The 27341-nt window shown below is 34.2% G+C and overlaps 7 protein-coding genes across 7 annotated transcripts; 3 read left to right on the forward strand and 4 right to left on the reverse strand.

Moving 5' to 3' along the window:
- Positions 1-222: 222 nt before the first annotated feature.
- Positions 223-4231, forward strand: xacA (pleckstrin domain-containing protein; the record flags this gene model as incomplete). Its single annotated transcript, XM_020573713.1, has 5 exons — positions 223-595; positions 691-917; positions 948-983; positions 1037-3632; positions 4029-4231. The coding sequence occupies 5 exons, from the start codon at positions 223-225 to the stop codon at positions 4229-4231; spliced, it is 3435 nt and encodes a 1144-aa protein (XP_020435785.1).
- A 924-nt stretch (positions 4232-5155) lies between these two features.
- PPL_02735 (uncharacterized protein) lies at positions 5156-8082 on the forward strand (the record flags this gene model as incomplete). Its single annotated transcript, XM_020573714.1, has 4 exons — positions 5156-5249; positions 5407-6044; positions 6112-6855; positions 7192-8082. 4 exons carry the CDS (start codon positions 5156-5158, stop codon positions 8080-8082), a joined length of 2367 nt encoding a protein of 788 aa, XP_020435786.1.
- Positions 8083-8205: 123 nt separating this feature from the next.
- Positions 8206-10090, forward strand: PPL_02736 (uncharacterized protein; the record flags this gene model as incomplete). The annotated part of the gene is made up of 4 exons (XM_020573715.1): positions 8206-8215; positions 8717-8845; positions 9065-9084; positions 9275-10090. The coding sequence occupies 4 exons, from the start codon at positions 8206-8208 to the stop codon at positions 10088-10090; spliced, it is 975 nt and encodes a 324-aa protein (XP_020435787.1).
- A 98-nt stretch (positions 10091-10188) lies between these two features.
- On the reverse strand, positions 10189-12907 carry PPL_02737 (uncharacterized protein; the record flags this gene model as incomplete). Its single annotated transcript, XM_020573716.1, has 3 exons — positions 10189-12029; positions 12091-12428; positions 12672-12907. The coding sequence occupies 3 exons, from the start codon at positions 12905-12907 to the stop codon at positions 10189-10191; spliced, it is 2415 nt and encodes an 804-aa protein (XP_020435788.1).
- A 115-nt stretch (positions 12908-13022) lies between these two features.
- PPL_02738 (uncharacterized protein) lies at positions 13023-16852 on the reverse strand (the record flags this gene model as incomplete). Its single annotated transcript, XM_020573717.1, has 6 exons — positions 13023-13032; positions 13602-14307; positions 14343-14472; positions 14544-14658; positions 14739-14895; positions 14962-16852. 6 exons carry the CDS (start codon positions 16850-16852, stop codon positions 13023-13025), a joined length of 3009 nt encoding a protein of 1002 aa, XP_020435789.1.
- A 918-nt stretch (positions 16853-17770) lies between these two features.
- Positions 17771-23776, reverse strand: PPL_02739 (uncharacterized protein; the record flags this gene model as incomplete). The annotated part of the gene is made up of 5 exons (XM_020573718.1): positions 17771-18074; positions 18126-18299; positions 18378-18890; positions 19326-20249; positions 21804-23776. The coding sequence occupies 5 exons, from the start codon at positions 23774-23776 to the stop codon at positions 17771-17773; spliced, it is 3888 nt and encodes a 1295-aa protein (XP_020435790.1).
- Positions 23777-24210: 434 nt separating this feature from the next.
- PPL_02740 (uncharacterized protein) lies at positions 24211-27292 on the reverse strand (the record flags this gene model as incomplete). Its single annotated transcript, XM_020573719.1, has 3 exons — positions 24211-26236; positions 26714-26865; positions 27251-27292. The coding sequence occupies 3 exons, from the start codon at positions 27290-27292 to the stop codon at positions 24211-24213; spliced, it is 2220 nt and encodes a 739-aa protein (XP_020435791.1).
- Positions 27293-27341: the final 49 nt, after the last annotated feature.

The following is a 27341-nucleotide window of genomic DNA, read 5'->3' on the forward strand; positions in this document are numbered from 1 at the left end:
GTAATAATAATAGTTTTTTTTGGTATTCACACTAAAATCAGAAATTTCAGAACATTTTGGAAAAGAACAAAACAATACAAAACAAAACAGGAATTTTAAAATAGTAAAATAGTAGTAATAATAATAATAGTAATTTTAGTTTAATTTTAAAATATATAATATATATAAATATAATAGTCAAGTTGTGTTATTAGTAGTGTTACCAATAGAAATATTTATAAAATGGCTAGTACAATATCACCAAACCAACAAGTGTTTGGCGTTGATCTTGAAACTCTAGTCAATTCACAAGCAGACAGGAAACCTCAGATTGAATCACCAAACTGTCCAAAAGATTTGCCATTTGTTGTAGTTGAGACGATTGGATGGTTGGAAACTCACAATGCCATCGCCGAAGAAGGTTTATTCAGAATTCCTGGCAACGGTCAGCAAATTCAGCTGATCAAAAAGGATTACAACGAGGGAAAAGCAGATCTATCGAAATTCACCAATGCCGACATACATACTATCGCAGGAGTATTGAAATTATACTTAAGAGAGCTACCAGAGCCACTTTTCATTTGGAGATATTATTCTACATTTATCAAAGTAATAAGTAAGTAGAGTTGACAAATATATATATTTCCAAAAAAAAAAAAAAAAAAGTTAAAAGTAAAATTAACTGTAATACCAATTTAAAAACAATAACAGAGAATCCAGATTTTTTACAGAGACTGTTACATTTAAGAATGTTAATATATGGTTTACCCAAAGTAAACAGAGATTTAGTATTATTTATGATGACATTTTTAAATAAGGTATCATCGAATTGCAGTGTCAACAAGATGACATCTACCAATCTAGCTGTTGTATTTGCACCCAATATACTTAGACATCAAAAAGAGAGTTTGAATCAGATTATGGAGGATTCAACTCATGTAAGTAACATTATAAAATATTTAATAGAGGAGATCTCTTATATATCAAAGGTTAGTAAAGACAAAGTATTTTCAAATCATTTGAACAAACTAACTAAACTATTATTTTGTTGATTTAGATAACCCACCATCTATCAACATCAAGTACTGATGTACCATCACCAGTACTACCAAAATCGGCAGAGTCTGGTTCAAAGTTGTCATTGTCAACGGGTCTGCCAAACTCGGAATCCACCGAATTTTTGTATGCACGTGCACTCTACCCCTATCAGACGAGTGGTCAATGGCATCTCCCATTTGCAAAGGACGACCAAATTACATTGTTGGATATAAAGTCAGAGGAAGGTTGGATGAAGGGAGAGTACAATGGTCGTGTTGGTTACTTCCCCGCTTCCTATGTCGAAATCATTGCACTACCGCCACCCACTACTCCCGTCACCTTAATTCCGATTCCCGATTTAGATCAGCAAGCCGATTGCACCATCATCACCACCACTACAACCACCACCCAACAGACAACCACTACCACCACCACAACCACAACAACGATGATCAGTGGTGCAACAGCTCCAGGAGCACCACCACCTCTGCTCGCCACACCAGCGCCAATCAGCTCGTCCAACTCCAACTCGTTCAACAACGGCACCAAACGAACACCGTTGGCATCGAGTGCTGGCCAGTTGACATCGCCAGCAACCAACACTCCACCCACTCACAAATCGAGTGGATCTTCTTCGTCACTCACCAACTCGCCAAAGATCACACCAAGCACCTCCAAACTGAATCTTGCATCGAGCGGAACGATTCCACCTCCTCCAGCTCTTTCCACTCCACCTCCACCTCTAGTTGCACCAATGATGAATCCCGGTAGTAATCTCTCGCTCAACAGCAGCTCAAAGACCACTATCTCGTCGTCTTCATCCAGCCAGAATATCAGTCGTTCCGGTTCATTTGTATCAAATAATAATAATGCTAACAATAGTTCAAATACATCACCAGACTTGGGAAAGGTAATGTCGATTACACCCAAACTCTCGTTCTCTGGCGCTCTTCCCCCAAGTTTGACTTTGCCACCTCCATTATTGCCATCGCGTCTTCCAGGTGTCGTCCAAACTACACCACCACAACCAAACGCCTCCGTCAGTGGATCAAAGTCTGGATCGTTTATTGATTTCAGTTTGAATACACCTCCACCTCCACCACCTCTCTCGCTGCCAAGTGAAAACATACCGGCACCACTCTCCAGCATGTCCACTCCAGTCAAGGCGCCACCACCCATCGACCTCAACAAACTTCCACCACCACCATTTTCACCATGTTCACCGGAACCAAATACAATCGACGCCACCACCTCTATTAATATTACCACTGATATTCCACCACCACCTGTATTCGATATGCCATTGCCACCACCACCACTCTCGTCGTCGGATCTCAACGCCTCACTCACTGGCTCCTCCAACAATATGGACAGCTCCGACACATCGTCCATCGATGACACTTCATCGCTGACATCCGGTCATGACATTCCTCTGCCACCTCCACCCGTCAATCTCGATGAATTCACCAGTCCGGTGATTGACGAAGCCAAGATCGCCGAGATTAGAAAGAAGCGTAAGGAGCGTGCCGAAGAGATGCTAACCACCGAGCGAACCTATGTAAAACAACTGAATTGCATCTACGAGCATTTCATCGAGCCATCGAAACGTAACAACAAAATCTATTGTTTGTCCGAGGAGATGTTGAACACATTCTCTTGTTTGGAGGTCATTCTCAACGCTCACAAAACCAACATTCTCAAGGCACTCGAAGAGCGTATGCTCGTCTGGGACGACAAGCCAAAGATGGGTGATATCTTTTGTAACAATACATCGTTCATCAAACTCTACAAACATTACGTAAACAACTACGACAAGTCGATCGTCTCGTTGAAACAATGTAAAGAGAAGAACTCAGAGTTCCGCAATTTCGTCAAGACTCTTGATTACAGTGAGAAATTCTCCGGACTCAACGTTGAATCTTTCCTGATTCTACCGGTTCAACGTATTCCACGTTATGTTTTACTGTTGCAGGACCTGTTGAAATACACTGACAATTCACACGAGGACTTTGACCAGTTGTGTGAAGCACTCGGAACCATCAAGGATTTCGCAGAGACCATCAACTACAAGAAGAGCGAAGAGGATAACTACACAAGAATCCAACAGATTCAAGAGACCATCAAGAATCTCCCGCCACACATGTTGGAGCGTCGCAAACGTTTCGTACACGAGGGACCACTCGCCACCAAGAAGGACAAGTACTACCTGTTCTTGTTCTCCGATGCACTGCTGCTAACCAAGTCCAGCAAGGACAAGAAGAAATTCAAACAGTTTATCAACCTCCAAACGGCATCGCTAAACACCACCGACGAAGCCGGTGTCATTAAGATCATCAGTCAAGAGGGAACCTACAAGTTCTTGTGTGAGAATGTCAAGGATCGTGATTTCTGGATCAAGACATTCAAAGACACCATTGAGATGGCACGTCAAGAGATGATCCAGTCGGCATTCGGTGATTCCGTTCTTCAAAACGAGGGATCCAAAGGATTCAATCGTATTCAAGACGAAAAGAATGCATTGAAGAAACAAAAGTTGGCAGAGGAGTTGTCTTCGTCTGAGCAGGAATACGTCACCTCGCTGCAATACATTCAGAATGTATTCCTCTCACCGATCCGTAAGTCACTGGACACCCCGAATCCACTGGTTTCCTACTCCGAGGGATTGGACATCTGCTCGAATTTCGAGACACTCTTGAATTGCCACATCACATTCGCATCGGTGTTGAAAGAGCGTATCGAACAGTGGGATCAGAAACCGACACTGTCCGATTTGTTCTTGGAGAAGGGAGGATTCCTCAAGTTGTACAACTACTACGTGCAACACCACAACTCATCGCTTCTGACCATCGAGAGTTGCATCGAGAAGTACTCGTTGTTTGCCATACACCTGCGAAACATCGAGTCCAACGAGAAGGCGGAACTCAAGCATCTACTGGCCGAGCCACTCAGACGTATCGCGCGATACTACTTGATTCTCCAGGAGATTCTCCAGTACACACGTCCCAAGCAAGACGACTACGAAGCACTCTTCAAAGTTGTCAACAACCTCAAGGAGCAAAACGACAAGTTCAACACCGCCTCGATGTTGAGCGCAAGCACCGGCATTGAAATGGGTTCGAGATCACCACACAAATCAAAGACTCTCAGAATCAAACAACCCAAAGGTCTATCGAAAGACAGTAAAATTAATACAAGTGGTTATTTCTCTGTTTAAAACAAAAACATAACATAACATAACATTTAATATACAAAAAAAAAACAAACAAACAAATCAACAAACAAATTACTACAAAGCATAAACAACCATTATTTATCGATATTCAATCTACCTATCTCTCTCTCTCTCTTACCAACAAACCCAACCAAAACCAACATTATAATAGCTAGAATCATTTGCAAACAAAACAAAACATAGATTACAATTGTATAAATAAAAAAGTATTCATAAAAATCAAATATATTGAAATATATCGTGAATAGAAAAAGAAATATCTTTATAATATAAATTTCTACCCCCTTTTTAAATATTTTTTTTTAAAGATCTCAAACAAAGGTAGACAGTTCATTTTTGTCACCAATGATCATTGGTTTTATAGAATTATATTGAAACAAATATAATTTAAGTAAATTTTTTTATTTTTATTTTGAAAATATATTTAAATTGCAACATCCACAGTTGAATTATATTTATCTGCGGTGATCCTGAATTGATCTTTTCTGGATACGGTGAATTAAGTTGGATCACTTAATATTATAAGGTTTTGGTAGCCCTTTGGTCTCAGATCAGACAATCGACTGACCAGTCGGTTCTTTGGTTAATTCTCAAGGTTGGGTGATGGAGTATCTATTCCAAACAAAATTTCTCAAAAAGAAAATTCTGTTTCTCAAGTGGGTCGATTGAATTTTCGATCAATTAATTTAATTTAAATTCTATTTTTTTTCTATTCACAAAAAATAACGTATTTTTAATCACAAACTTAGATTTCTCAAAAATTTAGCAACTGAAATATAAACTTTTCAATAAAAGGTCATTTTTAGCACAGATTTAAATTTATCTTATTAATTAGCATCAACAAATAATTGTAATTTCTTATTCTTTCAAAAAAAAAAAAAAAAACATAAAAAAACAATAGATATTATGTCAAAATCTTCAGTTAAAGATATACCACTCTATATTTCAATTGATTTACCAGATTTTAGAAAGAGATTTATAATTACCTATGAAAATGTATGTACATTTATATTGTTAATGTTATTATTACAATAGAAATTCAATCAAAATACTTATTAAATATTATCATTACAATATATAAATAAATAGGTCACATTAACATTTCTGATTGATGCTAAATTAACATTCCAAGGATTAATATCTATTATTTTCCAAAGATTCAAAATCAATTCCGATCAAAAAGGAGTTGATTCGTATCAAGACAAAGGATGGACGTCGTCTTACCAGTTTAAATTCTACCTACAACAATCAGTTGTTGGATGTCACTATCAGTACAATGTCAAAGGGTGGTGATCAAGACGATGATTCACCGACCTACTCACTCAGACACTCCTCAAATCACGAACCACTACCATCGCAAGCTAAAAACAACGATCCAACCTATGTTTCCGACAGTGTTTTTCTCGCACATTGCCGTGAGCTCCAAGCTACGCTCGGCAAATCGCAAGTAATCGTAAGCGAGTCACTGCCATATTGTGTGCACGTACACCTTGGAAACAACAACGCTTTACGCAGTTCCAGTGTTTCATTGTACTTGCTCGACCACCCAGAGTACAAAGAGGTTGGACTCACCTCGAAATCTATCATTCTTCGTGCCAATGAAGATTCTCTCCAGGATATCGTTCGTGTCGAACTGGTAAATCATCCATCGAGCGATATGATCACACTGGTCAACTCTGTTGTCAGAGTCTACAATCAATACATCCAAACACAAATCACAACAGATCCACAACTTCCAAAAGAAGTACAAGAGATTTTCCCACTTAATTTCAAAGAATTACCAACTATTTCACCTGTAAGTGTAAATCAACAAATATCTATATGTAGTTACATATGCTTATTAACCATAACTCTTATTTTAGGTATCATTTTATAATCAATTGAATGAATTAATTATTCAAGTTTCAAAAGATTATCAAGTTCCAGCTTCGGTTGCTATGAATTTCCTCTTCAAATATAAATTCAATATCAAGGGTATGAGGAAATCGTTGACCAACATCGACTCTTATGGATGTGCCAACATTGAGAAACATAGATTTTTAAATATTTCAGGTGGTGAATGCTCTATTTGCTATTGTGATATCGATGAACCGATCGAGTTTTTCTGTGGACATCGTTTCTGTCGTGGTTGTATCTCCGAGTATCTGATTGCTTCCATTAACGATGGTAACGGTATTGTCTCACCGATTCGTTGTTGTGCCACCGGTTGTCCTGTGATGATCGATCAAGTCACCATTGCATCGTTGATTCCCGATCGTAATGCCGACCATCTCAAACAGATGTTTATCAACGACGCAGCTTCGCTCACTCGTTCCAAGTGGTGCACATCTCGTGGATGTAAGCGGCTGTTCTATCCTAAAGGATTGAAAGACTGCATTCCATACTCGCCATGTCACTGTAAGAATATCATCTGTATCTACTGCGGTAAGAACGAGCTTCATTGGCCATCGCCATGTGACCATTCTTTCATGCAGGAAGACGATTTCGCCAACTATTTGTGGATGGCACAAAACACTACATTGTGCTTCAACTGCAAGTATCCCATTCAACGTAACGAGGGATGCAATCATATGACTTGCACGAAATGTCGCTACGAATTCTGCTATGTATGTGGATCGAAATGGGGAGGTTCACATTACAATTGCAAAAACCAATCGAAAAAGCTGGCTCGTTTCACCTCACATTTGACAGAGACCGCTGAGAACGTCTCCAGTTTGCTCTCTGATTTTCTCTTGGGAAGAAACAACAACAAGGTAATGGTCATCTACGGTAACTTTATCTTTCATTTCAAATCCACAAAGAACAAGTTGAAGAAGAAGATCATCGAAGTCTTGCTCTATTATCTCCAAGAGACCGTGAGAAAAGATATCTTACCCAAGGACCGTGACCAAATCTTGCAGATCGTTCGTTACAATATTCAGCGTGTGTTCAAGATTCTCCAGGAACAAGAGACAAAGAAGGTCGATTGCAAGCCAGAGTACAGTCGTGTACGTTCACTCAGATGCTTGGTGCACTTCAACGGTACCAACAATGAGATTGGTACTTTCTTCATTCCATCGCAATTCAGCAAACTTCGTGAATCTATCCTCACCAGTCTTCAAAAGGCTAATCAATTTGAGGGAGTTGCACAATCTCAGTTGGTTCTCTACAATCAATACGGAGGACAAATTAAACACTCCGAGGAGATTATGTATAACGAGGTTCTATATGTTGCACGCGAGAACGAGGAGTTCAAGGAGCCACCTGAAGTCGCCCCATCTTCTGAATCACCAGAAACAATCTTTAACAAGAAAGCTGCTTTGAGAAAGAAGGAAGCATTGTTGGCCAACAATGTTGACGAGAAGAAATTGACTGAAGATCAAATCACCGATATTGCCAACAGACTTTCAGAGATGTTGGATCTCACCATCGATGAATGCTATGAAATGGTAAAGAAGACCGGTGCTACCAGCGAAGTCGATGCTATCAACTCGGTTCTGACCTATCAGATTCACAACCAGAATACCACTGTTGACGAAGAGAATGCTCAAGAGATTCTGACCTATGAACAATTGGTCGAGTTGTTCCCATCGGTCGCCGAAGATGTTATCGAGAGAGCATTGATCGAATCAAAGAACGACCTTGAGAAGGCTGCAGACTGGCTCTACGATTACGAAGACAAGTGGATGAAGAACATCTGTAGCAATCAAGAAGACAAATCCACTTCACCAAAAGCCAAATATAATACTGATTATTTCGATGATGAGGACGATGACAATGAATATGAAGATGATCCAGATTATATCTATGCAAATTCAAGACTTTCAGATACTCAAGCAAAGTTGTACGATTAAATAAAATGTTATAAATATTTTGTATAAATATTCAAAGTTAAAATAACCTTTCAAAAATAACTTTAAATCAATCAATTTATGAATTATTTGATTTTGGCAATAAAATTCTTTTAAAAGAAAGATATGTTTGAAAGTAAAATTAATTAACAACCTTTGGCCCAAAGAAAATAACAAATATAAATATCTATTTATTTATCTATTCATATTGCAACTTAAATTTTATTATTTATTAGAAATCCCTAAAAAAAAATACAGTTATTTTAAAATCTTGCTTGGTTGGTTATTATTTAAATTAAGTATCTTGTCAATGGGGTGGATTGAATGATTGTTCCTAAGTAACTCAAACTATAAATACTACTCCGATGTTTTTACTCCGGTAACTAGTTGTTTCAATAATCGATAGATTTGAAAGGACAAATGAATACCTATAAAAGAAAGAGAAAAAAATAAATAATAATTTTTTGTTTTTTATAAAAATTAAATTTTTAAGTTCAAACCTGGAAAATGTGATTTTAAAAGGCAAAACATAATAAAAAATAATATTAATTTTTAAATCTTATTTTAAACAGTGATACATCACTGACCAACGGTATTAATATAAAACAGATGAATTTCATCACTTTATTTCTTTTAGTACTTCTTTTGACACTCTCAATTACAGCCACAGTTGAAGCTACTTGCGGTGACTCTGTTCGTGTTGCGTGTATTCAGGTATCCAATGGAGATGCAAATAAACTACGCAATTGTTTATATGCTAATAATTGTAATTATTAGTAGTTTTGACATCAGGATAACTTTCTTTGATTAACTATCTAACCAATCATTCTAAATAAATTATATGGTTCTTAAACCTATAATATTCTTCTCGGTTAGTTTACTTAAATTAATACAACTTCAAATAAATAATGGATCTAAAGAATTTTTTATTTTTTATTTTAATTATTAGTTATTTTCAATCTGTTTTTTATTTTATTTTTTTAAGCAATAAGATCACATATTTGTGTAATGATCATTTTTTTTTTGTAAAACAAAAAAAAATATCTAAAAAAAAAATGTTAATTGTCGATTGGCTCAATCGTCATTATATTAAAAAATCAAATCAAAAAAAAAACCCAATCCCAAAAAAAATTTACACAATTTTTTTAATCAAATATTATTCTCTATTTGGAAATAAATAAATTTGTTAAATTAGATGCAGACAAAGAGAGCTCTGTTTTATAAAAATAGAACATTTAATAGTGAACCTTTTGTTGTAGAACAACAATTTTCTTATTCAGCTGGTTTGCTCCAGCGACAGCGTTACAAATCAGTAATTGTAGAAGATGGCGTCTATCTCCTTGCTTTTGAAATAAAGGATCCTGTTCACGTCAAGAAATATAAAGATATTGGTCATCACACCCTTCTCTTACCAGGAAGATACAGTGATTTGCTCTCACTAGGTGATTTCTCGCAATTCAGAGTTGTCCCAGAAAATTGCACTCATTCCATCGATATTGGTTTAAATATTATTAGCAATATCAACAGTAGCAATATTAATTTTATTCATGAAGAAGAAGATAGCAATAATAATATTTACAATCAAATATCACAAGAACAACAATATAATAAGAATAATAATAGTAGTAAAAATAATTTTTTGTTAACACTCACTGATATTAAACAAATAGATATTTTTACAGGTGGTAACAATAGTAGTAGTGCCAACGATCGTTTTAATTTTCAAGCATCACAGCTTAGCGGATTGAAACAATGTGATATCCCAAGACATTGTAATTCAACCAATAGAAATGAAGCCATTTTAAAATTTTGCATCTCCGAAGGAAATACCGAGATTGAAAAAGGCACATTGCTAATTAAGCTAAACGAAAACAATGGATTCTACTCAGTTACTGCAACAAGTGATAACCAATTTCCTAAACAGTTTGACATTCAACAGATTGGTCGTTCAAAGTTTATATTTCAATATAAACAAAACCCCAAACCCCAAACAACATCAATTACTAATTAAATAAATTAATAATTGCTTTTTACCTCCTCTACATAACCAGAGTATTTAATAGATTCACTATTAATATATTAATTATTATTTAAAAATTATCTTTACATTTATTTTGTTTTTCTTTCCTTTTCAGCATCTTCAGCTATCTTGAGGAAGACTTCTTCTAAAGTTGAAAGATTAACATCGATATCGTGAATGTGTAGGGAGTTTTGGTTGATTTCCAAAGTTTCTAAAAAGTATGGAAGTTGCTCTGTTCTCTGACGAGGAACTGAGAAAACGATTTGTTCGGTTGTCTTGCTTGCCACCGATGTTCCTTCGAGTGTCGCAAGCACGAAACTGATGATTCTATTTTGAATATTATTTACAAGATTAAGATTGGCCATTGATGAATGACTTCCCAATCCAACGCTCTTGAGGAAAACAGTTACTTTGTAACCTGCACCAAATTTATTCTTCAAGTGAAGATTGTTTCCCAAACATCTTAATCTACCCATTGCCATAATACCGATCTTATCGGAGAGGATATCTGCTTCTTCCATAGAGTGAGTAGTCAAAACGATAGCACGTTTTCTTTTGGCATTCTCAATGATTTGCCAAACTGAGTGACGAGCTACTGGATCCATACCGGTTGTCGGTTCGTCGAGGAATACAATCTGTGGATTTCCAGTCATTGCAATGGCAACCGACAATCTACGTCTCTCACCACCACTGTAGACATTGACAAAACTGTCAGCCAAGTTTTGGATTCCGACTTCATTCAGACGCTCTGTGACTTGGTCTGAGATTTGGCTAGCCTTTACATTCTTGAATGCAGAGTAGAGTTCAAGATGTTCTCTACCTGTGAGATGGGACCAGAGTAAATCATGTTGTGGACATACACCCATGAATTTTCTAATGGCTACCATATCGGTACGGATAGATTTACCAAAGATAAGAGCATCTCCTTTGGTTGGACCAAACAAACCGGTCAACATACTGAGAGTAGTTGTCTTTCCAGCACCATTTGGACCGAGCAAACAAAACAACTTGTTCTTCTCCATTGTTAGATTTAGACCTTTTACAGCGTAGAAATCCTTCTTTGATTTCCAAAACATATTGTTACGGTAGACTTTTACCAGGTTTTTGATGATGACTGCATGCTCAGTTCCATGGTTCATTTTGTTGACATCTTCTTCTTCGGCGCGGACATCCTCATCTTCGACTGGCGTTGGTTCATATTCGGAATTGGCTTCCCATTTCATTGAGGAACTATCAGTCCAATAGGATGGTGTCAAGAAGAAATAGAATGGTTTGGGTGTACCGAATTCACCTGGGAATACATTATCAATGTACCATCCAAGCACGATAAAGATGATTCCATCCAAAAGAATCCATCTATAAACCATGAGCAATGGAAAAACTGGAGAGTTATTACTGATTTGAGACCATCTAATACCACCCATGTCACTGGCAATGGCGAGGTCAGTCAATCCCTTGGCAAAAACAACTGGCGACAACAAAGAAAAGATAGCTTGAACTGAATAGGGCTTTCCTTCAATATACAATAAGTTTGGGATGAAAGCTTGGAGCACTGAGAACAGAATGAATAAAAAGAATCCGAGGAATGTAGCTGTTTGACTCTTACGAAGACAGGCACTCAGGAAAAAGGCAAAGCAAATAATGGAGAAACCAAAGAACAAGAAAAGGAAAAAATAAGTTCCAAAGTCATTATGTTTAAAGAATGAAAATTGGAAAATAAAACCAGAGGCAATTAAAAGGAAGACATTAAGAATAATGAAAATCAAATAGGTAAAGAACCATGACATATAGTAAGAACTTTCCTTAAGACCCATCATTCTCATACCTTCCTTTAATTTGGTTTCCTTTTCAAGCACCATGTCTTGTAGCATCAGAACAAACTGGAACATCAAAGATGCAAAGAAAAATATACTACCAAGATCAGTAACAACTATTAATAAAATAAATTAGTATAAAATTGATTATTCTTTTTTAAATATTTGAAAACATACTATTATAAGTTAAAGTCTTTGGATGTGCAAAGATACCACTGTTCCATGTAATTTGAACATCGGATGAGTTGGAAGTGGGATTCTGTAGGTTATTTTGATAACGAATGATTTGTCTATCCATGGTTACTTGCATTGGTGTGATAATATTCTCTACTGGTGGTGGACACAAATTTCCAGAGCTACCCCAACTGGCAATACAACTCGAATTATACTGAATATCGTAGGAGAATATACCGTTTGATGTAGAATTAAATACATATGCGGCCTGTGTAATATTTGGATTGGTTAAAATAAAAGCATTGAGGGAGTCTGGACTAGAAAAACCTTTAATATCTGCACTTGTCAAATGAGGATTCTCCATCATCACAGCTGCAATCAGGTTCTCCACAATAGGATTATCGGGGGCATAAATAAAAGAATAACAATAATAATCACCATTTGGATGTGGTGTACATTTTGGAATTGGTGGAACTATTACTGAATATGATTCAGGTACTAATTTTATTTAAAAAAAACAAATTAAGAAATTATTAATATTTTTAAATTATATAAAAAAATAACAATAAAATTGTTTTTTTTACCTATTTCTATAATGAGCATTTGTATCCAATGCATTGGAAACAGCTAATTGAATCAAGTATAATCCACCTACGAAAAAGAATGGTACAGTCAATTGGATGGTTGTGGTTACTGTCTTACGGTAAGCAATTCTCCAATTTTTAATTAATAATATTTTAGTTTGTTTGAGAACCGTTTGAAAATAATTTGGTTCTTCATATTCTATCTCTGATGTAACAGTTTTAGAAATAGTTTCCATTATTATTATTATTTAGAATGGTAAATAACTAATTTATTAATTTCTAAATTGTTATTTATTTATTTTTCAATATCTATATATACATATAAAAAATTATTTTATTATTTGTTTAAAATTATTTAAGGCTATGAAATAAATATTTACAAAATAGAACAATTGGGGAAGAAAAAAAGATGGGTTAATGAACAACAAAGCAAAGTAGTTTAATAGAATGTGCTTGCTTGTGAACATAAAAAAAAAAGAAATCGAACTTTTTGGTTTATTGTTTAAAAATTTGCTAAACTTATCATAATGATGAGCTAACCCACACACTTTCTTTTCGGGAGTATCCAAATGGACTAAAGAAAGAAATCAAACAAATTGTTAAAAAGTTCGATTTCTTTTTTAAAAGTAAATCACCACAAAATTTTAAACCCCTCCTCATAGTAGTGCATCAAATTTTCAACTTCGATTTCTTTTATGTTTTTTAACACACACATAGCAAGGGGATTTTAGAATTTTTTTGCCCGATAATTTATAATGCCGATGACCATAACCAATTACACTCATTAATCACATCACCAAACATCATCATTTAAATTAGGTTATATTTGTTGAACATTTTGATTACTTTTGTTTTTTACAAATATCAATCAAATTATTATTTAAATAATTTGATATTTATATTATTTATTATTTATCTATTTTTATTTACAGGAAAGGATCAGTTGATACTCTGGTGTGAGTTGGACATCCTCGTGTGTAAATGCCTGGTGATACATCCTCTTCCAATGGTATTCCGAATTGATGATACTTCATGATGGTAAGATGTTCTTTTAGTTTGGGGTTAATCTGTAGTTCCTCTTTGAAGGTGACCGGTATCGACTCGACTCGACCGCCAAGACTCGATCGACGTTTGTGAATAGAGGTATTGAGACTCTTTCGAGCGAGCTTCTTGAGATCTTCGAGGTTGTCGCAGTAGTTGGGATGTGAGGTGACCGAGGTGACCGAGGCAGTGTCGTTCTGCAATGTCGTATCGTTCGATGGGATGACATCGCTCTGTGTGTCTTTGTTGAGGAAATCCTTGATCTGGTAGAGATCAGCTTGGGAGGACGATGCTGAACCACCTGTAGAATGACTGCTTCGTCTGCCCTTTGATCGATTCGGTAATTCCATGTCGATTCTCTCCATAATCTTCTCACGTTGTACTCGTTTCTCGACTTTTCTAATTTGATCTAACGTCACCTTTTTACTCTCGTCCGATGTAAACAACACACTCGATATCGACTGTTCTAGATCCGATATCTTTTCATACATTTTCTTGATGATCGCTTCCTCTAAACCAGATTTAATCTTCTTTTGAAACAATTTAAATATTTTCTCATAGATTCTATTATGTTTACTATTTAATATTTGAATATCTAATTATAAATAGATTAATTAGTAGTCAAATTACTTTTAATATTAATTGTATTGTTAAAGTATAAACACATACGTATATCATTGATTGTACATTTAACTTTAGATATTGTGAATAATCTCTTTTGTGCAAACAAAGCTTGTGAAACTTCTAATTTAACTTTTATCTAATTATTATTAAGTTAACAAGTTAATAAGATAATAATAATGAATATCATATTGATATTTAACTACATACATCGATACCTCTTTCACCTGTAAATACATTTGCTAAACCTGTATCTTTTATTCTAGGAATACCATATTTCTTGAAATACCATTTCATATTATCGATTCTAAATTTAATATTTGTTCTATAGATATATAAATAGTAGAAGAGTAAGTAATTAAAGAACTTAATTTATCTAGATTTGATAATATAATAATAACTTACAATTCAATCATTAGTAGAGATGAAACCTTTCCAGATAAAGTAAGAGGAGTTGCTTGAACACAAGCCAATATTCCGACATTGAAGCAATTGGGATCGAAAAATGTAAGTTTAATATTGATATCTTCCAATTTAAAATCTATTTTCTTTTCTCTATTAACTAAATTACAGAATAATTTTGATATTAGAACAAAAACAAACATATGTAACTATAGTTAATATTTACCATCATCCATATTTGTTATAACAGGCAGTGGTATCGATCTTATCTTGTTGATTGCCATTGGAATTAACATGTGTTTGATTTCATTAAACATTTCATAGTCGAGTCGATACTTCATTTTATCACCACTGGCAGAGACCGGTCTCAACATCGATTTGAAGAGTAGCTTGAGATCGTCGATAAACTTTGAGTTGAGATGGTCTTTCTTGAACGACGTTATCACCAGCGATGTCTGCACACGAAACTCAATCATCGATGGCAGCGCACAGATCTCGATGAAGATCTTCTCCAGCTTGTCAATGATGTTACGCGCACGAAGCTCCAACTCCTCGTTCATGTAGAGTTCGTCCATCGAGTAGATATTGCTCACCAAGTCAGTGAACTCCTTTATAGTCTCCTGATAAGACTTGTTAGTCTTTACGTAGTTGACCACCTCACGAACGTTTCTCGCCATGATCTTGATGTTTATCTGCTCACCGATGATACTCTGAATCGCCAAGAGAATATCGTTGGTTATCGGAGCGTCCTTCATGATGTCACGTAGTCGTTCAATAGGGAAGATCTTCTTTTGCTCCTCCTTGGCAATGGAGATCTGTTTCTTGAGATTCTCGATGTTCTTGATGAGCACAATGAACTCCTCGTTGTGCAACACAAAGTTGATGAGATTCTTGAGTGACGTCACTATCTTCATACGCTGCTTCTCCTCGATCTGGAACATCTCGTAGGTTTGCGATTCATTGGTGATCGCCTTGGTGATACTATTGATAACGCCCACCATCTTTTTGAACTCGACAAAGAACGTCAGTGTTTCGTCGGTATTCCTCAGTTCGCCCAGCAGTCGGAAGAGCGATCGCATCGATTCAATAAAGTATCCACTCTTAACGGTGATCTCGCCAATGAACTTGATGTCTTCGGCAATCATTAGGAAACTACCGCTATTGATCATAACCTTGCAGGTATTCATGAATTTCAACAGGAAATTCCTCAGCGATCGGTTGTTTCTATTCATAATCTCATCCTTCTCTCTTAGCACCTGCTTGAACAAGTCGAGAAAGATCTGTGATTTCTCTGATAGAACTGGAACGTGCGTTTTAAATATATTATGTTGATCCAACGACAAAAAGTTATGTTTTATCTTTTTCTGTTTAATAACTGTTGTCGTAGTTGAAGGTGATACTATTGTCGTTGTCGATGTTGATGGTTCTGAAATTAAACTAATAGTTGTATTATTTGTTGTAACTGTTGTTAGTTTATTACTACTATTACTTCTACTACTACTATTACTATTGTTATTGCTAATATTACTACTACTATTACTACTACTACTTCTAGTTTTGTTGGTATCTTGACTTGAACTTCTTGATAGGATGATTGGCTGTACAATTGGTGTTGGTGGTTGTTCAACTACTACTGCTGCTGATTTCTGTACTATGACCGGCTCTACAACTTGTGGTGAGATGATTTTGATTCCTCTGTGTGAGCCGACTGAGTGTAGGTCCGGTTGAATCGAAGCATTCTTCAAGTGGTCGTAGGATACTGCGCTGTCGAGTAGTGATCTCGTCATGAATTCTCTCGATTGATTCAATACCGGACATGGTGGAGTATCCGTAAACATTCGGTACTCTTCGTCGAGACCCTCTAGCTTCTGAAGATTAGGACATTGGATATCGTTGTTTCCCAGTTGATTCGGATTCAGCTTTTCACAATTCAAAAGATTCTCTCTTCGCTCTCTACCTAAATCTCCATCATCGTCATCATTTCCATAATAATCATCATCTGGAATCTTCACATTTCCAGTAGTAAGTCTTCCACTCTGTGATAATTCCGTTGTAATATCACCTATGCTGACTCTTCTCTTATGATTCAACACCACTTTTTTCCTTAAATCTGCCATTTTTCATAAACCGCCAAAATTTCATAAAACTACCAATATTTTTATTTCATTAACTTTATCTGTATAATTATTACTTCTATTGTTATTTATAACTATCTATTTCTAATAATTGTGATATTAAATTTCTTTGATTTATTTGTTTCTATACTAAAATTTATTAATCTATTTTGATATTGTTTTGTTTTTGTTTTTAAATCCTCATAGTTTATTTCTTGATTCTATTGCTATTGTTGTTGCTGTTGCTGTTGCTTTTGCATGTTCATGTATGTAATTACAAAACACACAACACTATTAATTAATTTTTAATTTTTATAATTATTTTTTTTCTTATAAATATTAAAATTTTAAATTAAATAAATAAATTGAGATTAAATAGATAGATATTAACAATTTGATATTGAATGTGAACTAATAAAGTAATATAATTATATATATTTCATATAGGATCAAAATTACTTTTTACTTAATATATTGTTGTTATTGTGGTTAATGTTGTTGTTTTTATCTATTTTTCAAAAAAATAATTGAAAAAAATAATATATTAATGTCAATATTACAACCAACAAGTAAATAAAGTCACATTGAAAATTACAACTGTAATATGTTGTCCAATATACATCCCCCCACCTCACTTCCACATTAACACAATTGCCAATTCACACAACACACATAAAAAATCCAAACGAATAAATAATTTTTTTTTTATCCAACAAGGTATAATTTTTGGTTTTAATTTAAAATTTCTGGAGGTTATATCTTTTGACGCCATGTTATGCTTCAAATCTTTAAAAAAAGAAAGTTCTAAAAATCTATTATCACCATCATCATCATGATAATGATAATTTATTAATTAAAAAATATTATTATTATTTTGTTGTTTTATTTTATTTTATTTTTTAATTTATTTTATTTTTTTGTTTAAAAACATTGATGTGACCAAAGTTCAAGTGTGTGTGGTTTTGGATCTTCTGGAATGACACCGTCCTTGGGGAATGGTGGTGTCATCTCTAGCATGTAGAGCATCTTGAAGGTTTGAAGTTGTTCACCCTCACCTTTGTGACGACCGTACCAATTCCACTCTCTACACAGGTATCTACCGTAGAAGAGTCTACGATCTTTGTGGTGTGAACCCTCGAGATTCATGAGGAACTTTCTCCAACGCTGTGTTGGGAACATATCAGAGGTTACGGCTGGCTTCTCATAGTCGACTTCTATGCCACCCCTAAATATATCGACCACCTTGCCGTTCGCCAGAGTTCCGGGGAACACCAACCAACCGTCGTCCTTCGATGGATACGGACTGAACATCGACCAATATTGGTCAATCTTGAAAATTGGACCGATCCAACGAATCGAATCTGGCACTGCATAGGTCATCGAAGATCCTGCCATATTCCAATTGATTACGAAAACAAGTAATAAGAATAATGCAATCTCCTTTACATAACTGAATAATAATAATAAGAAATATTATATATTAGAAATTTTAATTTGATATATATAAATATCAATTATATGTACTTACCCTCTTTGAACTACAACAGGTTTGGTTGGATACATGTTGGCAAAGAAGTTCCAACTGGATCCATTTATAAAGAGTGGTCTGTTGACTACCCAATTGTAGAATTTCTTAAAGAGCGAGGTTGCAAAGAGATAGCTGAGTAGCTTGAGGATCGGTGAGAGTCTTACCAATTCTACGAATGCGTTGTATCCATATTTACGTTCTAGAGTGGTAGCGTTTTCGATTGCTATCCAGCTGTCCGATGACTTCATTTCACTGTAAATCGAATCTTGGTATTGAAGACTAATCGATTCGTCTTCGCGTTGTGCAGGCAGCAATGGTGTGGTATGAATCAAAAACATTGACTTGTAAATCGATAACACCTTAAACAATGATTCATTATTTGCCGAGAAATAGATAATTGCAGATGTTCTATCTGGACTATAAAGATAATTCAAGAAATTATCCCAGAACCATGATGGTAAAAACATAAAAGCAGCAACACCTATTTTTTGTTTTTGATAAAAGATAGTTAGACTATATTGTTTGTTTTTATAACAAACAAAACATAATTAATGAAAGAAAATTCAAACCCAAAATATAATAATAACTTGGGAAAACATATTATATAAATTACTCTCTCATAATCATATATTATATGGTTTGAATTTTCTCATTATGAAGATATGTTTTTAGAAAAAAAAAAGAATGAATTAATAATAATAATTACCTGGAATATACATAAAGAAACCTAATTGTAAACATGATCCAAAACCAATGTGTAGACACCAAAACATGAGTACACCAAGGGTACGAAGTGGTCCATGTACTTTCTTGAATGGAACAAAGAAGAGAAGGTACCCGAACCATTCGAACCAGATGGTGAACCAAGTTAGGAATTGGCCGAGTGTGATGAATTGACGGAGGTACACTCCGAGTGGTGTTACAAACTGATCGAGATTCAGTGCATACCAGACGGCAGAGTACTCAGAGTTCCACTCGGCGCCAGTCTTTAACACAGCAGTAAAGAGATACATAATACAGAATTGCATCATAATTGCAATGGTGCCAAACGAAAGATAGTACTTTCCGGCAGAGTCGGTCGAAGGGAAAGTAGAGTTGCTCTGTGTAACCGGTGAATAACTGATATTTCTAGCATTGTTTATATTGGTTCGTTTATTGATTTGCTCTACATTCAGCGATGCATCGACTGAGCATTTCGACTCCAAAGGTAGAAACAACATCCACCAAAGAATTAATCTAAAAAAGTCGTCACCTAAAAGAAGAAGAAGATTGTCAGAATTCTGAGGAAACAATAAGAATAGAATGTTTGTTATTATCATCATTTCCATACCTCCATTTAATACCATTGGATTTCTAACATGTAAGGAAGTCATTAAAACCCAAGCGATAAAAGTGGACAAACGAGTTCGATATCCGATCGCCATTGAAAAGGCGGCGATGAAATTGATTGTGAAAAGTAGACCGGCCCAGTACTTTGAGGCGTTGACGTAGTAGAACGACCAGAGATAGGGACTGTTGTCTATGACGGTGTTAGCGGGCACCGCACCCAAATCTGTGTAGTGGTCGTGCAGGTAGAGACCACGCACGTATAGATCCAACATAATCAGAATACCCATTCCAACACGCAGCAAAGCCAGACTTCTAAGATCGATTCCCAGTACTTGTACAAATGTATCGAGTGCCGTCGATCCCGCTGCACCCGATGCCATCGCTTTCTGTTGAGATTTCATACCATCGCTACTAATGAGCAGGTCATCCTCGACATCCAGTGCACTGACATGAACCTCCTCGAATTTCGGTGATTGATACAGCGGTGATTGATAAGATGGTAGATCTTCTTTCGAAGGTTTACGTTTGAAATATGCTGCCATACTATTATTATTATTATTATTATTATTATTATTATTATTAATATTATTATTTATGATATGATTAATGCAAACAAACTAACTATTTTATATAAATAAAAAAACAATATAATATTTTTGTTTATTCCTAAATAAGTTAACTAATTCATGAGTAGTGATGTTGTATAATAATATAATTGTAATGTAACAATTGATTTTGTTTGTTGTGCTGTTTTGTAATATTACAAAAATAATAATCTATATCTATATCTATTTAACCAATGAAACTAAACTAAAATAACTTTTTTGGTTATATTTGTAAAAATAAAAAAAATAAAAAAAAACAGAACTATTGTCAAAATACAATTCTATAGAATACTGAATGATATATAATAATTCTAAGAGTTAAGGTGTCGTAAGTCAAAATAAAAAAACTACTAAGATTGCAATAATTGAAAAAGAGTCAGATTTTTCTTTTTTTTTAATATTAAAAACCAACAAAACACCAAAATTATCTTTTCAACGTTCGTGTTTTTTTGTTTTAAAATTTCTTTTGTGGTTTGTGAAAAATCAAACTTGTTTTAAAAAGTGTAGTGTTGGTGTGTGTGTTTTGTGTTTTATGTTTTGTTGGGGGAAGCTGCTGTATCACTATGAGAGATATATATAAAGAGAGAGACTTCTTAAATATTTTATTCAATTTTAAAATTACAAAAATATAATATAAATATTAAAAAATAATAAAAATGAATTGATTGATAATTTATATATAGTACAACAAACTATTTTTAATGTAGCTAAACTTTTATTAATAAGATAAGTAATAGTAGGAGGAAGTAAAGTAAAGAATAAAGAATTCTCTTTGTGAATTTCGCAATTGACTCTTTAAAGAAAATAAAAATAATAAATTAAAATAAAATTATATTACAAATAATAATTAAGTGGACAATGATAATAATATTAAAAGTAAAGGTGCAGAGGTCAGAGTTTCTCGAAAGATATTTATATTTTCGCAATCCACAACACAGCAACAATGCACAACAAGGTGTTGTGTCGTTCTGACTACTACTAATAAAAGAGAAATCAACCAAAACTAGTAAAAACAAAATAAAAAAAAATAACGTCCTTCGATGTCTTTGGATTGGTTCTTGGTTGTTCAGACCTTAAAGCAAAGACGGGTCAAAAGGAAATTTAGGGGTAAAGCTCATAATAATAATGGAGCCTGGTTTGATTTTTCATTCAATATCTAAAAACGGATGATTTGTGATTCGTAGTCAACTTCAGTGTATGTTTCGTTGTTGTTTTTTAAAAAAACAATAATAAAGTATGTGGGGGTATGTGGTGTTTGTGGTTTGTGGGTAAAACAAAAGAAAACATCTTTTTGTCGTGTGTTTGAAATGATTTTATTAAAAAACAAGATAATTATCGATATTCTATTCTCATTGTCATTTTGATAGAAAAGAATGCATAATGTTAATAAAAATGCAATGCGCAATATTTATACAAAAATAGAATCTATTGTATTTTGTTTTTTTATAATTTATTTAAAGATTTTTAATTTGTAAGTCAGTCAGTCACTCACTTGTCAAGTTTATCAAGTTGACTTTCTATTTCTTTGATATGGTCGGTGTGAATCGATGCTAGAACAGTGAGTTGTTCTACACTGAGGTATTCCAAGCCTATACCAAGTATCTCTGGTATACCAAGACCAAGTACCTCTGCCTTTTCGTTTCTTTCATAGAGACTCTCTCTAAACTCTATGAAATTATCCTCTATCTCTGTCAATTGATTAAGTGTCTCTTTCAACCTACTCGCTTGTTCCAAATATAAAATAGCTAATTCCTTATATTTCTCTCTGTAATCTAAATTATTTTGTTGTTGTTGTTGTTCTGGTTGTGTTTGTTGTGTTTGTTGTTGAATTTGTACATTGTTTGATAAAGATGAAGTTGTCGATAGTTCTAATGATTCATTATTTATATTTGTAATTTCTTTTTGTGATATTTCATTTTCTATATTATTGTTATTATCATTATTATTATTATTATTATTAATATTATTAATATTATTAATATTATTACTTTTATCTTGAATAAACTGTTGTTTTTCTAAATCTTTGTTATCTTTATCTTTAATCAAATCTAAATCTAATTGAACAGCTATCTTTTTAGTTTCATTCTTTGTTTGTTCTTCTAATGTTTGTTTTCTACTCTTATTATTATTATTATTATTATTGTTATTGTTATTCTTTGTTGTTGATGTGTTATTGGTATTATTAGTAACAGTTGTTGTTTTTGGTTGTGGTTGTTTATTCTTATTTGAATTATTCTTTGATTTCTTTGATTGCTGTTGTTGATTATGATGTTGTGTATGTTGTTGTTTCTCTACTGCCAATAGCGATTCTAGATTCTTTGTGATCTCTTGTTCCTTCTGTTTAATATAGTCGTCGAATATCTTTATAATCTTTTGATATGATTTCGTTGTCTTTTTAACTTTTTTAACTAAATTAAACCTAGATATCAATCTATCTTTAAATTCACTTGGTAACAATTGATTTACATATTCTAATGATTCTATTTCTTCTTTAATATTTATATTACTATTATTACTATTGTTATTACTATTATTATTAATATTCTTTTTTGATAATTGTAATCCCTTCTTTGCTAAATCTAAAGGTGTACAACGATTCTTATTGGCAATGTTGATTTCCGATCCACAATCCAATAGAGCTTTGACAGATTTGGTGAAACCGAGTCGCGATGCAATGTGTAGCGGTGTTTCACCGTCTTTGTCGCGTAGGTCCAACATTGCCTGTAGTCGCTTCTTTCCGTGAGTTCGCTCGATTAGTCGCGCCAGCAGCGTGATGGTAGTCGACTGGTTGTGGAATGCAGCGCAGATAAACACGTTGAATCCATGGTGATTAACAGCTTTGAGATCTTCGCCAGCCTTGCTCAGTCGTTCCACCAGTGTATCGTCACCGTTCATTGCAGCAAACAGCATGGCGGTGTCACCATTACTGTTGGCATGGTTAAGTGGCGCGGCATTTGCAATGAAGAAGTCGTATGCCTCGACATTGGCATACAGCACCGCCGTCATCAGATAGCTATTGTCAATCTTCAACGTTATATCCATGCCGTGCGATAGCAGTAGGGTGAGCAGATCTCTATTGCCAAACGGTATGGCAAAGCAGAAAGGAATACCCTCGATAAAGTTCTTTGAGATCGTTTTGTTGGCAAACATTCGGTGACACTCGGCTATCAACGGACGATAGACTTGCTCATTGCCCGAGAAGAAGCAGAGACACATGATGAACTCGAGATTCCTATTGACAAAGTCGACCTCCAATGATTTGTCGTCAACCAGCGATATCAGCTGTCGTCCAACATCGATAAACGATTGCAATCCAACAAACTCATCGTCTTCTTCGTTGTCGATATCACCGTCTTCATTACCAATACCATCTTCTGCACAACTTGTACTATTACTATAGTATTCCTTTAAGTATAAATCAAATTCCTTATAGATACCAATTAAATATGTATTAAATGAATCCATTATTATATATTATTAGAGAACTTGTTTCTTTTCTCATCTTAAAAATAATTCAAAAAATGTAAAAAAAAAAAAAATATGAACAGTTAATTAATAATTTAGGGTATTTAGGTGCCTATCTGTAAAGACAAATAAGTTGGATGCATAACTTGAGTACACATATTATTAAATTTGATATTTTAAACTAAAAGTTTGATTATTTGATAACAAATATTTATTTTCGAAAATTACGATTCTCTCTACCAGATCTTGTTGGTTCTGATATAAATAGACCAATATTATTTATGGTAAATTCTGTTAACTTTTTAAATTCCTTTATTTATTTTTGGTGCGTTACAGATTAAGAGTTAATTGTTTCTCTAAATTTGTTTCGAAATTCATGATCACATAAAAGAATTAAATAATAAGAGTTTATTAAAAATAAATGTATTTATTATTTAAGATCTTGCTTTTCTAAGGAGTTGTCTTCTTGACATTTGTTCACCATTTGGAAGTGTTATTGTTTGTTTGTTGTTTGAAAGTGTGAGTCCAAGGTGCCTATATACATTGATTTGTGTGTGACCATTTTTGATAGCTTCTAAATATAGTTGTTGTTTTGTCATTGATAGTCCATCATGGAGTGTAATTGTTTCTTTTGATGAGAGCGAAGTTGCAAGTTTATTGAAGGATTTGGCATGTAATGGATCACATTCTATTGCTTTCAAGTATAACTGTTGTTTGGTCATCGATTCTCCATTTAAAAGTGTGATTGCATTATCTGATGATAGTGATAATACAAGATTATAATAAAAATTGGCTTGAAATGGATCATAATCTATTGATTTCAAGTATAACTGTTGTTTGGTCATCGATTGTCCATTGAAAAGTGTGATTGTTTCATTTGAAGATTTTAGTGTACATGCAAGGTTATTGTATGAGTTGGCATTTAACGGATTACATTCTATTGCTTTCAAGTATAGTTGGTGTTGTGTCATCGATTCTCCATTTAAAAGTGTGATTGTTTCATTTGAAGATTTTAGTGTACATGCAAGGTTACTGTATGAATTGGCATGTAATGGATCACATTCTATTGCTTTCAAGTATAATTGTTGTTCTGTCATCGATTGTCCATTTAAAAGTTTGATTGTTTCATTTGAAGATTTTAGTGTACATGCAAGGTTACTGTATGAATTGGCATTTAACGGATTACATTCTATTGCTTTCAAGTATAGTTGTTGTTGTGTCATCGATTCTCCATTTAAAAGTGTGATTGTTTCATTTGAAGATTTTAGTGTACATGCAAGGTTACTGTATGAATTGGCATGTAACGGATTACATTCTATTGCTTTCAAGTATAGTTGTTGTTGTGTCATCGATTGTCCATTGAAAAGTGTGATTGTTTCATTTGAAGATTTTAGTGTACATGCAAGGTTACTGTATGAATTGGCATGTAATGGACCACATTCTATTGCTTTCAAGTATAATTGTTGTTCTGTCATTGAAAGTCCATTTAAAAGTGTGATTGTTTCATCAGATGATAATGTATTGGCAAGGTTATAATATGCAATGGTATTCAATGGGTCACACTCTATTACTTTCAAGTATAGTTGTTGTTTTGTCATTGACTGTCCATTAAGAAAATTGATTATTTCGTTAGACGATAGTGAATATGCAAGGTTAAAATACGAATTGAAATGGAATGGATCACACTCTATTGCTTTCAAGTATAGTTGGTGTTGTGTCATTGATTGTCCATTAAAAAGTGTGATTATATTATCTTCGTTGGATGATAGTGTTGTTGCAAGGTTATAGTATGGATCGGAGTCGGTTGGACTACATTCTATCGCCTTCAAATATAGTTGATGTTGTGTCATTGATTCTCCATTTAAAAGTGTGATTGTTTCATCACAAGATAATAGTGTATAGGCAAGGTTATTGTATGGATTCGGGTCGGTTGGGTCACATTCTATTGCTTTCAAGTATAGTTGTTGTTGTGTCATCGATTGTCCATTTAATAATGTGATTGTTTCATCACCAGATGATAGTGAATATGCAAGGTTACTGTATGAATTGGAATGCAATGGATCACAATCTATTGATTTCATGTATAATTGTTGTTCTGTTATCGATTGTCCATTTAAAAGTGTGATTGTTTCATCGCCATCGGATGATAGTGTTAATGCAAGGTTATAATATGCTTGAAGGTGATTTGGATCAATCTCTATTACTTTCAAGTATAGCTGTTTCTCTGTCATTGATTCTCCTGATGGAAGAATGATCGATGGTTGATGATCTTTATCGGAAAGAATCGTTGCCAGCATGTGATATGCTTCTGCATTGTTTGGATCTAAACCAATGCATTTCAATAAGATTTGTTCTTGGCTAATTGATTCTCCTGAAGGAAGTGTTGTTGAATCATCTCCATGATCGAGTTTCGTTGCAATTTGGTAGAGTTGATTCGAATTTAAATTTCTTTTGGTTACTCTGTAGAAAAAGTAAATAAAAAAATTGAAACTTCCAATACTATTTCTTTAAAAAGTATTTCTAAATGTTTGATAATAGTGTATAATTTTTTTATCATTTTATAAAAGAAAAAATTAATTTTTATTTTTTTATTTGCAAAACATTTTTTCTCTTGAACTCACGAGGGATTAAAAATAATATGTTTTTTTTAATAGAGTTCGTAACGTTTTAAGGAGATGCTATAATATTAGATGCCAAAACAAATATAATTTATTGATTCAATTGGATAGATTTCTGTGAGATGTGTTTTTCCAATACAACCTCGGAATCTATTAGCTTTTTATCTCTATATCTTATGAAATCTTGAAGCTGAATGAGTTTGTTAAGTGGATAATCTCGGTTACTCAATAGCCAATCTAATATTTCATAACGATTGTCCATTGTCAGTTGTTCAATGGTTGATTCTACGTAGACCGAAACTAATTGTTCTCGTGATACATTGGTAAATAGTCATTTGAGTAACTCTGTATTGCAGCAATTCGACAGGCGATATCATAGGAAAATACGCATAGATCCGGTACTTCCTGGCAGAGCAGTTTGAATATTTCCATACCATCGTGTTCAAATGCTGTTGGTAGGTATAGATCAGCCTGGAACAATAGATCTCTGTGCTCTCTAATTAGAAACTGTATGGTTTATTCTCTACTGCAGCATATTCGACATGACAAAATCATGTGGTCAGTAGATTAGAAGCCATTCTATCATGTCGATCCGACGGATGCTCGCCGCATTCTCGAATACATTACTAAACTTTGAGATCAGCTTTTTCAAGCTTGGTTTATCATAGCCGAGTTTGTCAGACATCAGTTTCAGTAGGTTGATTTCACCAGAGAATACAGTGTTCCATTGCCGGGTACAAGTCCCAGTCAGCAGTTGGGTATCGATTGAAAAGGTATTGAATTAGCTCTAGTTTACCACGCATGGCACAGTGTGCTAACACCCTATCGAGACATGATGAATCAGCTATAGATATACGATCGTAATGTTTGAAATCCAAAAGATTTTGAAATTTCTCATCAATAAATAAATATAACAAATATTATCATTTTTTAAAAAAATTTTTTTT

The sequence above is a fragment of the Heterostelium album genome (genome assembly GCF_000004825.1).
Source record: "Heterostelium album PN500 unplaced genomic scaffold PPL_scaffold3, whole genome shotgun sequence".
Classification (NCBI taxonomy): domain Eukaryota; phylum Evosea; class Eumycetozoa; order Acytosteliales; family Acytosteliaceae; genus Heterostelium; species Heterostelium album.